The sequence below is a fragment of the Psammomys obesus genome, unplaced genomic scaffold (genome assembly GCF_907164565.1).
Source record: "Psammomys obesus unplaced genomic scaffold, mPsaObe1.curated_primary_1811, whole genome shotgun sequence".
In the NCBI taxonomy this organism is placed as follows: Eukaryota; Metazoa; Chordata; class Mammalia; order Rodentia; family Muridae; genus Psammomys; species Psammomys obesus.
Window position 1 is genome coordinate 17,640,879 of NW_026588752.1, and position 12,251 is coordinate 17,653,129.

Sequence of the window (12,251 nt, forward strand, 5' to 3'; positions counted from 1 at the left end):
TGTCTGTTGCTTGTTCAGATGAGGTCCATGGTCTGCAATATTCCTCTATCCTGTCATGAACTAAGAATTTCACCCTGGGCTGGAGAGATGGCTCAGCAGTCAGATGGTTAAGGGCACTGACTGCTCTTCCAGAGGACCATGGTTCAAATCTCAGCACCTACATGGCAGCTCACAACTGTCTATAACTCCAAGACTTGACACTCTCAATGTAGACATACATGCAGGCAAAACTCCAATGCACATAAAACAAAGGTAAAGAAATTAAAAAAAAAAAAAAAATTTCACCCCGTGGCTGACGCTGGTGATGTTTCATACAGCAGTGAATAAGGTGGTATCTGCTGGATTTCTCCACTGCAATACCTAGTTCTGGGTGTTTTGTGGGAAAGTTTTAAAGTACCTCCTGTTTTAACCATACTTTGAGCTTACTGTTTTACTTAGTGGGTTAAAAATTATTCTCAGCCTGGTGGTGTTGGCACATACCTTTAATCCCAGTACTTCTGAGGCAGAGGCAGTGGGATCTCTGTGAGTTCAAGGTCAGCTTGGTCTGTAGAGAGATCCAGGACAGCCAGGGCCACACAGAGAACCCCTATCTTGAAAAACAAAAACAAAATTATTCTCATTACCTTTATGCTTACAGTTATATAATTTGGCCATTGTAAAACCAGTGTAGGTAGCTTCTGTGTCCTTTGGCATGTTTACATCTTTGAGCAATTTCTTGAGAAATACTTTAAATCTTTGTTCTCACACCATTAGCTTTCAACTCTCCACAGTCAATCGCTCCTTGCCCCAGTCTAAGAATCCAGTTCTCTTTAGTGGATGAATGCTTTCAGAAACAAGATGTGCATGGTGTGTCAACACTGTTGTGTTTTTATCGTGCACATGTTAAACCTCTGCATGCATACTGGAAACGGTGAGGTTTATTTTAGTTTTTCTCTCGTGGCATATTCAGAACTTACATTAGTAGCCTGCTTTTCGCCAATCTCTATATACTTGACTGTGGCTCATTGTCCACTGGTCCCAGGAACAAGGGAGCAGAGGCAACGAACCGGGAACTCAGCTTGCTGCAAGTATGACTGAATGACCTCAGGGAACCACTTTCATTTCAGGGAGATGATTCAACTTTATTCTGAGTGAACAAAGGCTTTATAATCCTTGTGGAGTGGGTGGGTGGTTTTCAGGATAGTGTACATTAGTTAAGGCTAGGGATTCCAGTGATGGTTTAATTCGCATGTGACAGCACAGTCCTGTCATAGGAGCAGGAACACTGTACCTAAATTGTTCCATAGATGCAAGGAGGTGAGAGCTAGCCAGGAACTGTGCCAAAGGTCATAAATCAGATAAGGTTAGAGACATCTGTGCCTAATGAGACTCTCCAAATGAGGTCAGGCAGAGAGTAGAAGGCCCTGCTGGGGAGAGGGAGTCATCTATCTAGCACCCAGCTCAGAAAGGCTATCCAGACTGGGAGGACTGCAACCTCAAACAGCAGGGTCCTCCAACACTGACAGCATACCAAAAGCCATCTCCATATCAGTACATTCCACGTGTGAGGCTGTTGAAGCTGTCTTCACTGCCTAAGCCCAGCACTGAATGCCAGCAGCTTACAGATCCTGTGTGTCTTTATTCTCCAGTGTTCATTTTTAGGTGCAACAATTTAAAGCCCATCGAATTTATAATTTAGTATTCCCATGTACACAGATTCATTTGTGGAATTTGTATTCTGTTGGTGGGGTTTGTTTTGTTTTTGATTCCTTGAGTTTTCTGTGTAAATCAGTTTCATTTTCCCCTTCTAGTCCGTAGTCACCCCCTCACCCTAGTCTGTTTGCTTTGGAGATGGAATCTCAAGCTGATCCTGAAATCACTTGTAGCTGAGCTGTTCTTAAGTTCCTGATTTCCTTCCTCCACCCAAATGCTGAGATTAGACCTATTAACCTATTGATCTTTTCTGATTCTACTGGCTAGACAATAGAGAAATCAGCCAGCCCTGAACCAGCTCTGCTATATGATTGTGAGCATATTGCTTTTCATCATTATGTGGAATGCTATCTGCAGAGTTTCTCTACTTCCTTTATATCAGGCTGAATTTCCCAACTATTAATTTGTAGGTTCCTGAACTTAAAAGGGTGTAGAAGGCAAGTATGGTGCTGCATGCCTTTAATCCCAGTACTTCTGAAGACACAGGTGTATTTCAAGGCCAGCCTGGTCTACAGAGCAAGACAGCCAGTGAGCCATATAGAGGAACACTGTCTTGAAAAATCAAAAACAAAAAGAAAAGAAAAAAGAAAGCGTGATGAATATTTCCAGATGATGTTTCTGTATCAGTTGTTCATTTTCTTTCCTCTTGTTAATGTGATGTTGGGGTCCGAAAATCCAGAACAACCCTGTCACAGGAGTTCAGCAAAGCAAGATCTTTATTTGAATTAGGCAGCAGAAAATGACCAGTCAGGGACAGCAGCACAGGCCCAGGAGCTGACCGCATCCTTGAATGTTCATCTTAGTAAGTATTTAAGCATATGACGAAAATGTCTTGTATTCAGGTGGCTACTGATCAATCATGGCTACAGAACAGACTTGGGAGCTGAGCTGCGACCCCAATCCAGAATATTTCAGAGTTTTTGAGCTCTAAAAGCACAAACAACTGTGCTGAGTTATCCCTCCAATCAGGGTGTAGGGATGGGGACTTCCTTAGGAGCATGTGTTTGTGGTGGTACACTTCTCCCGTTCCCATTGGTTGTATTATTCATCTGTGGCAGGTCGACGTTCCTAGTGTCCATGTTTCAGCTTGTCTCAACCAGGAGGCCAGGTACCCACGTATATCACTGCTGCCAAGCAAGGTGTCAGTTACCAAGGGAGTTCTTGGGAATTTGCATTTTATTTCACTTGACCCCTATTCAAAATGGAAGTTTTATTCAAAATTGCTTCAGTTTGGTTCCTTTTTACAGTGGTAAATTGTGCTAATTTTACATTTTGAATTAGCTTGTTAGAATCACTCACACAAACTTGGTCACATGTATCACTTTTTTTTTTATAGTTTAACCTTTTTTTTTTTTTTTCATTTTGTGTGTATGAATAGGTACCACATGTGCAGTGCTCACAGAGGCCCTAACAGTCCCTGGAACTAGAGCTGTAGACAGTTGTAAGCTGTTTACAGTTGCTTTCTCTCCTCCGTTCCGTTGGGTTTCACATTTTCTTCCATCCCATTTTCTCAAACTCGAATCTTAATTGGCTCTTAAGACCACTGGAGTCAATAAATGCAGTGACTGTAATTTGCTTTTCAAGTACTGATTTAGCCCATTCCACACATGGTGCTATTCATTTTCACTCAGTTTAAAGAACTTTCCGTTTTGAGCTTATCCTTGGAAACACAAAAGTCTAGTTTCATTTTTAAGTTCTTGGAATTTTACCTGTTACATGTTTCTACTTTATTCAACAAACATATTTTATATGATTTCAGCTTTTTAGCTTTTAGGACCCAAGATTTATCTTGTATTGAATGTTCCATACTCACCTTAGAAAGGTTATATGCTGTTTAGGATGCAATGCTTATTATTCATTTATTGGTTTTCAGCTTTGTATCATCACTAATTTTCTAGTAATTCTGTGGATCTTCAAGAGTAATATCTAGTTTTCCAGGTATAGTTGAAGATTTCTCCTTTTGTTGCTGTGCATTGCTTAATATATTTTAAGTAGTAATATAGTATATCACTATATAACCTTCGGTTATGAATTATCCTGTAGCAGTTTTGATTGCTCCTATGTCTATGTATTGAACTAATGTAAAAATCATCTGGCTCTGGATTAGGAAAAGTGTAAGCTTCCCAGTTAACACTGTAAGACACATGGCACATTCTGTTAGGCTGTTTTGTGATGGCACATTTGATAAAAATGACTTTGTTATTTTAAAAAAGTCCACATACTATTCTATCATGATAGCACACAGAATATGGTTTAAATTGTGGAGATTGTGAAATTTCACATGGATTAGTTATCTTTTGGGACAGAATATGCAGAATCTTAAGAGCAAAAGGCTCTAGAGTCAGAAGTACTTGAATTTTAAAGTCATCCCCTAGTACCACATATGTACAAGGTACATTTGTTAACTGATAACATCATTCTCTTTAGGACTTATGTGAGGTGAGTTATAGGTATACCAAAGACTCAGTGCTGGCTACAGATATTAGAGCAGAAATAGTAATTATATGTGTGGCTTATATTTGGAAATACATAAAGTTCAAGTACTTGGAAAGGGGAGTTTATGATGTCCAAGTTTATGGTGTTAAATACAATAGGTTATTGTCATTTCCTCACAATGCCCTCTTTATAACTCTTTAAATGTTGTAAAAAACTGGGTCCATTAACATTTCATTTTGGAAAGGAAAAGAGTTCTTGAGGCCCCACCCATATCTGAGGGAATATTGACTGTGTGATTGGGGGAAGGGGTGTGTTTTACTTAGGATTTCTAAGAGAAAACACCAGGACCAAAAGCAGCTTAGGGAAGAAAGGGTTTATTGTGCTTACACTTCCACATGATTGCCCATCATGGAAGAGAGGAGGACAGGGTCAGATGCAGGGGCCCAGGAGGAATGCTGCTCACTGGCTTGTTCCTCATGACTTACCCACAGGAGGTATTTTCCCATTTGAGGTTCCCTCTTCTAAAATGACTTTGGCCTGTATCAAAACTGATATAAAACTACCTGGGACAGGGTATTGTTTTCTGAAGGGTTGCACCCATTGAGAAGCTTCCTATGTTCCGGTATGTTCTCACCCATGCTCAACTTAAGCTTAGTAAGGAGCACACATGTAAATTTTCATTATGAATAACAGCCATAGCAGTAGTGTGTCTAAATGAAAACCTGATTAACAACAAAGCATTATACAGTGTTTTAGTGTACATTTAACAAACATATTTACCCTGTGTTTTTTTTAAAAATTAGGAAGTAATTAGGTGATGATGGTACTATTTTTTTTGAGATAGGGTCTCACCATGTAGCTAGCCTGGAGCTTGCTATGAAGACCAGGCTGGACCCAGTGTTGGAATTAAAGGCTTAAAGGCATGTGCCACCATATCCAGCTTCATAACTGTACTATTGAAAGATTCTGTTTTTACTTCTGTGCACCATACTTTAGTAAAATTAATATAAAATATAAAGAAAACTTATTTTATAATATTGCTAAACTACTTAAATCATAAAAAAATCACATAGGGAAGGGCTGCATTTCAATAATTTTATTGAAAGGTATATTCCTTCATAACATGATAGCTGGTTAGTTTGCTTCTGTCCACTCAAAATCAACATTGTTTTCAATTTGAAGCAAATCAGCCTTTAGGAAGAACTGAAATGTTATCCTTAAAACCTGGTTGACAAAGGTTAAGGATAAAATACACTGGTTCTTTGGTTTGTTTTTCAGCTTCTCAGTGGAAAATGTCATTATCCATTACATGTCAAAATGGGTACAGCCACTCTGGGTACTCAGGCTGCACAGTGCACGGAGGACCTGCCTACAATTTAACAGTGTAGCTCTACATTCAAGGCCAGCACGGAGAATCTGAACACAACCATGGTGGTCTTATAACTATGGATGTGGCTCCTTACTTCCTTTAAGACACAGTAAGGGAAGTTTTGCAAATACATTCATTCTTTTAAAACAATAGTCTACATTAAGAGATTATAAAAAAAAGTCTGATAAAAACTTCTAGAGTGTGTTTATCAAGCCTGAACTAAGTTTAGTGCAATTAATAAATTTTCAGAGTGATAATTCATCCAGTTATTAATGCAGTAGAAACAAATTTTCTGAAATGGGACTAGATTGAGGCAGCAAATCTGTAGAATTTTTCTTTTATTATAGATACAAACCACCTATTCTCTAGAAGAAATATTAAAGGTAACAATAAATTTTCAAAACTTGTGAGATCTGCTTTATATAAAACACCCACAAGTGCAAATGTAATTCTCATATAGCAATTAAAAAAAAAAAATCCCACCTCTAAGTTAGCTATTACTTGGTTATGGGTGCCAAGAAACCATTTAAACCATTTACTGCTTAAGTACCTCTTAAAATACCTTAAAAGTGCGTTTGTGAAATGTTCATTTTGCTGTAAACCTCATAATTTAAATTCTGAGATTTAAATTAAGTAGTTTATCATTTTCAATACACCATATATTGATCCAATCTAGGAAGTTAGATAAAGGTTTAAATGAAGGTTCACAGTTTTATTTCACATTTGTCTTTAGCCTGGATTTGAATGCTTCGTGGGTGAATTCAAATCTAAGCATAGCTCTACCAAGCCTCGAATCAGAAGTTTTCCTAACGCTGAAATCATTTTGCTAACGTGAGCTTTCTTAGCTTAAATCTTATCAGTGGCAGAGAAAAACTGCAGGAACAGTTTTTGTTAACTGCTGCTGCAATCCTACTGCTTAGGCAAACAGTACAAACCCAAGTCAACAGAAATCTGCCTACATTCTGTGAGCTGCTAAAGGTGAACAGGTGATGTCTAAGATGCATGATCACATGTTAACTGCAGGGCTGTGAGGCATGTGCATAAGTCAGAGAAGAACTTGCCAAAGCACTTGTGGGAGTTTGTTTTCCTTCTGTAGTGTGGGTCAGGTTGTCAGGCTTGGGGCAGGCACCCTTACCTTCTGAACATCTTCCCAGCAACATTTACATTTTTTTATTTGGTTGTTGTTTTCCTTTATGTTTTTGTTTTTACAGGGTCTATTATGTAGTCTCTGGCTGTCCTGGAACTCACTGTGTAGAGCAGGCTAGCTTCAAAATTATAGACACCCACCTGCCTCTGCCTCCCAGGTGCTGGGATTAAAGGCATTCACTACCATGCCTGGCAACATTATTTTTTAATCATAAAAAGACAAATTTTTGCTATGATTAAGAAAGTTAGATGGCAAAAATGTATATGTATCAGAGACCAAGTTTATATCTTTATGCATATAATTTATATTAGTCTGACTGCGATAGAGGTAAAATACTAACTGTAGAACTGAGACACCTCAGGAGTTTCCAGAAATCTAATGTAGAGACTGTCTCCCCTATATTACTTTGTAAGTCCATCATCCAAGTTCATACTTCACTTTCATAATGAACAGACTCAAATTTGTTTATATATAGGTCACATTTTTTGTCATTCTGCTTGGGCTGTAACTTTAAGCCTCAGTGAGGTGATATGTAATTAAAAACTGCTATTTCAGTAACTGCTTTTAAAATTTAGGTTTGGAGGATTCTCTTTCTTGAGCTAATCATTTGACAAAAGTGTTACCATGTATCTAGAGGTTTGCTAAGTCCCTTTTAAAACTGCTGTACATTGTATGCAGTGAATATCTTTCAGTGTTCGCTAACAAGATTAACAGTTATTTTTTCCTTTACTATTTTAATCCCATGTTTATATTGAGAGTATTTCAATTCTTCAGTTAGAACAGAAAATTATCACATTGGAAGCTGTATACAGAGAACAACCAGATTTACCAACTAAGAGATGGTTTCAGGAATTGTTGGGAGGTGAGCAATTCTATAGTAACTGTGCTTCAGTTGCCGTGCAGTGCGTCCAGACACAATCCATTTTAACTTCTGAACATTTGGTTTAGAACACTTGTTTGATGAATATTCAGTTAAACACTTGGATACAAGCTCTTGCCAGAAGGTCAAATCTCGGCCATTTATCTGTACATAAATTTAAAAAAACATATAATAAAAGCCCCACTGTATTTATAGTAATAAATTTAATCCCATATTTCCTCCTCATCCAAAGAACATGAGGGGAGAACCACTTAAGCTTTAATCAATACATGACATTATTTTATTTTCGGATAAATTTGTAGATATATAGTAGATAAATTTGTAGCTGGTAAATAGGATTGATGCTACAACGTTGGCATACCTTGGAATGTTTTTGAATACACTCTATTCCCTCTGTTAACTCCACATACTTCAGTGCTTGGATCTCCAAAGCAAGGATAGACAATGCCAACACAGAAGGCTGAAAAGATAAACATAAAGTAAAAATCAACAGTAAAAATAGGTCATTGTGATTATGCGTAATCTCATAAAATATTTACCTTTGCCTTAGAAAATATGATCCTGCAGTGGCATGCCTTAAGTTGGGCTTCTAATCTTTCAAAATTAAGATCATTTCTCCTTTAAAAAAGAAAATGAGATTGCTTTTATGTAGACAGTATTATATCTAGTTGGCAGTTTTAGACATGTACTGAAGTCAGTTTTAAAATGAAACTCGTATACACTTGTAGAAAATTATTTGAAGAAAAGGACTCTCTCCTATCAGTGACAGGAACTTCTTAAGCAGGAGTTTTGAATGATTCTGGTTAAAAAACCATTCAGTGAACAGGAGTATACCACAAATAGCATGATTTTGTTTCAATAAAAATTTATACATCTTTTGAACGTATTTCTGTATTTTGTGTTAGATGCTTATTTCCTAGGTTTTGTAAAGTAGAAATGCCATTTAATCTTAAAAAGGAACTTTCAATAAATGATCAACAGCTGTCTTTTCACTTCTCTAAGGCAGCAGAGTCCACGGGACCACAGGTGCCATACACTGATTTTTCTCAGACTCCTTTAAAAATACCAGCTTTATGCAACAGCCAGACAGTATTCCTTTGATTTCTGAACCTTTTTGTTGCTGTTCAAAACAAAGTTCATTTACCTTTCAAATGGTAAGTTCTCTTGAATGAGTGAGTAGTAGAGTTGCAGAAATTGAAAGGCAGTAGTAGCTTTGACTTTCCAACATACTTTCTCCAACACAATCTTTTCCATTCTCATCAAGTCTGAAACTGTGAACCTGTACTGACTTATTCTGATCAAATCAGTGGCCAGTGGAACATTCCTTTCCTCTTCAATCGATTTCACAGCCAAATAAAAGCAGCTCAGTCCAACACACCCAAGATGCTTTGCCTGTACCTACAAACACAATAGCAGTGCGTCTTTACCATGCTTCAGTAAAAGGAACACAAAGAGAACCTAGGACTGAACCATCGTTATGAAAGATCCATCGTATCTGAGACAAATATCTCAGCTCCAACAAATTTAACATCTACTCGGACAGGAGGCTGTAAGTCTTATGTGCCTTTGACTTTATGAAACCAGTGGCTTTGAGTGGGTAGGGAAGATAGCTTCAGTTTTAACAGCTAAGCTTTAAAAGCCATATAAATATTTTGTCAGTGACTGGGAAATAACTATAAATGATCTTCCTTCAGACAATGCTACCTTTTCTGTTATATGCAGGAAATGTTGACGCTGGAAATGCCAAATGGTTAATGGAATTAGAACGTATACATATACGATCCATAATATACATGGATCGTGATTAAGAAACATCTGATTCTCAACTATAACCTAACATTCTGACTTTAACAAACATCTTTAAATCTATGAACATATGTAGATGAATAGAAATATCCAGTCTATCAAGAAAGGTTTTGATTGGGCTAGTGTGATGGCTCACTGGGTTAAGATGCTGGTCACCAACCCTAATGACCTGAGTTCAATTCCACACAGTGGTTGGAGAGAACCTATTCCTGCCGTGGTTCTTACCTCCACATAGGAAGTAGCATGACTGTGCCCACACACATGCAAACATACAAATGTATGTAAAACATTTTTGAGAAAGATTTCTAATTTTTTAATTATCTTTTGAAATGGACTCACTGTGTAGCCTTGGCTGTCTTGGAACACATGATAGATCCAACTGTCCCTGAACTCACAGAGATCTGCCTGTCTCTGCCTCTCAAGTGCTAGGATTGAAGGCATGTGCCATTATGACAGGCCCTTAATTTTATTTTCATTACTATTCTGTGTGTTTAAGGGAGAGATGGATATGAGGGCATGTCTGAAGGCCAGAGAACAACTTTTGGGAGTTGGTTTTCTCTTTTCACTAAGTGTTCCAGGAACAGAACTCAGTTTTGACTAAGACATATGCAGCAAGAATCATTTTGCTGGCCCAAGGAAGGTTTTTAAATATAGCCAGCTTTCCTACTAGAGTACTACAATTAATTGCCTGATGCTGGATTATTTTCTACTTCAGTATACAATTAATAAGTGATGTATTACTACTCTTGATTATGAGAAGAAAGCATTACCATAATATTTGAAAATGTGTTTTCAATACCAGCTCTAAACCAGCAATTTGATGGCTTTTTCCCCTTTTTGATTAACTTTAATTTGTATATATGTGAATGTTTGCTACATTTCTGTAGGTGCTGAAGGAGGACAAAAGAGGGCCTCAGATGTCTGTCAACTGCCCACCTGGGTGCTAGGAACTGAACTGCTGCCTGGTAGACCAGCAGTCCTAACCACTGAGCAATTTGATCTCTTAAACACACTCAGAACAAAATTAAGAAATAGTGTATTGTAGCTTAAACATACCTTCATTTTAGACAAGAATCTGTCCAGTAAATTCACAGCTAGGGAAAATGTCTCTGTGTCGAAGCCAAAGAACTGAGTTAGACTGAGTAGATCTTTTACTTCAAAGTCCCTTAGTCTTGCAGTCATTCTGAGGCCATTATCATGTGCAGACTCAATTAGTTTCAAGCCACAGACCTTTGGCTGACATCTAGACTCCTGTTCCAGCAGGGTGTTCAGCTGGTGTAGCAGTTTCTGAGAGTCAGTTGTCAGTACCTCTATCATCTATAAATAGAACAAACCCAGAAAAAAAGAGTAAGAACGCTTTCCTGCCTGGCCATGTTTGCATTGTGCCAAGAAGTGCTTTAGAGCGCATGGCCCCCTCCCTCCATTAAGTCTACGACACTGCAAAGGGCTGCAAGTTAATTTCTACCTTTTCCCAGTCGGTCACATTCCCTAAATTGTGAGTTTGTACAGCACACAAACGAAAACACTCCCAGCTTCAGGAAAGACTTATTCATTGTCAGCACATGCCACAAACTGACACAGCCACACAAGACACACCCAAACCAAAAAGGCAAATGACAGTGCGTACTCTGCCATATAGATTAACAGCGTGAACCTACTCAGTTCCTTACCAGTGACGTCGAAATAAGATTATTACCTAAGCTCATAGATTGCGTAGCTTAAGCGGAGTCACACAAACCGCTTAGCACATAGATAGGTGCTTAATTATCGCCAGATAATGAGCTTATGTCCGCATCTTTGAAACAACAGCTGTTTCTTGGAATGTCTGTGAATAACGCACGGTATGACTCAAGGTGGCGGAGTGCTTAGCACACGGTGCTCCTCCGTCTAACACCATTTAAAAACCAAAAGAAAAAGTTAGGCGAAGGTGGGGACAGCATTGGTCTAAGCATGCATTGTACTCTTCCTCGGGGTTCCGAGCACAACCTAAGTCCTGGATACAGAGGACGATCGTTCTCTTGTCAATTTAAAGACAGAACAGGAGCTGAGAGTGGTCTCGGCGAGGAACCACTAACTCGGTTCAAGGGTGCAGGTTGGGACTGGGAGGCACCAGACAAGAGCACGGCTCCCGCTGCACCTCTCCAAGCGCAGGCTAGCCCGGGCTAGCTTCCCGGAGCGCGCGGCCCCCGCCGCCTACCCCACAGTCCCCTCTCACCTTGACAGCCACGTCTTCTCTGCGTTGACCACCCTCCCCGGGCCTGCTCTCAGCTCGCCCACGTCCCCGATCCGAGAAGCCGACGAGGGGAACGGACTCGCGGGCGGGCAAGAGAGCAGAGGCCCGGGGAGGGGCCGGCGTCCCGGGTGGAGGGACCCTCAGCGCCCCAGCTAGGCGCTGCGTTCCGCGGGGTCAGCGCAGAGCGAAGGGCCGCGGGGAGAGGGGTCGGGGACCAGGCTAGCTCGCGGGGGACGCATCTTCGCCGCTGATTGGCGTGTTTCTTTTGATGGATGGCCTCCGAGGAAGCTGGCTGGGCCAATCAGCGCACACTTCCCATTGTCCAGCTGCCAATTCTCCGCCCCCTTGAAGCCACACCCGAATCTCTCAGCCGCTCTCATTGGAGCATTTCCGAACTGTCCTTCCCTAAACTGCCAAGCTGTATTCTCAGTGCCAAGGCTTGTCCGGGCAGGTTTGGCAGCTGATAGCCAGATTGGCCTGGTTAGCATTCCAGAATGTACTGGGAGGGTTTTGTTTCTTTCTTTTTTCTTTTTGTCTTTTGTTGGTCCACTGGTGTTTAGCTGTTGTGTAGTGATTCAGCGCCCCTTTTCTAAAAACACAATGACAAGTTAAAAAAAGAAAAGCATGCTTCGTTCTCTTTACCCATAAACAAGTGGTAGATTTCTCTATAGTATGATTTATTACATTC

General features: G+C 39.7%; 1 protein-coding gene across 2 annotated transcripts; it reads right to left on the reverse strand.

The window, feature by feature from the left end:
• Positions 1–2,392: 2,392 nt before the first annotated feature.
• Positions 2,393–11,802, reverse strand: Ccng1 (cyclin G1). Of its 2 annotated transcripts, XM_055604409.1 has the most exons (7): positions 11,546–11,802; positions 10,387–10,647; positions 8,669–8,922; positions 8,064–8,142; positions 7,886–7,984; positions 7,474–7,668; positions 2,393–2,819 (listed from the first exon to the last, which is right to left on the reverse strand). In XM_055604409.1, the coding sequence occupies exons 2-6, from the start codon at positions 10,645–10,647 to the stop codon at positions 7,477–7,479; spliced, it is 885 nt and encodes a 294-aa protein (XP_055460384.1). In that variant the 5' UTR covers positions 11,546–11,802; the 3' UTR covers positions 2,393–2,819; positions 7,474–7,476. The 2 variants fall into 2 exon arrangements, with proteins under 2 accessions (XP_055460384.1, XP_055460383.1); XM_055604408.1 differs by lacking the exon at positions 2,393–2,819 and having other exon boundaries at positions 5,210–7,668.
• Positions 11,803–12,251: the final 449 nt, after the last annotated feature.

Coding starts and splice junctions, on each gene's coding strand:
- Ccng1 (XM_055604409.1), bottom strand. CDS start 10,647: ATGATAGAGGTACTGACAACTGACTCTCAGAAACTGCTACACCAGCTG. Junction 8,923..10,386: donor GATTCTTGTCTAAAATGAAG/GTATGTTTAAGC, acceptor TTGTGTTTGTAG/GTACAGGCAAAGCATCTTGG. Junction 7,669..7,885: donor GTATTCAAAAACATTCCAAG/GTATGCCAACGT, acceptor ATTTATGTACAG/ATAAATGGCCGAGATTTGAC.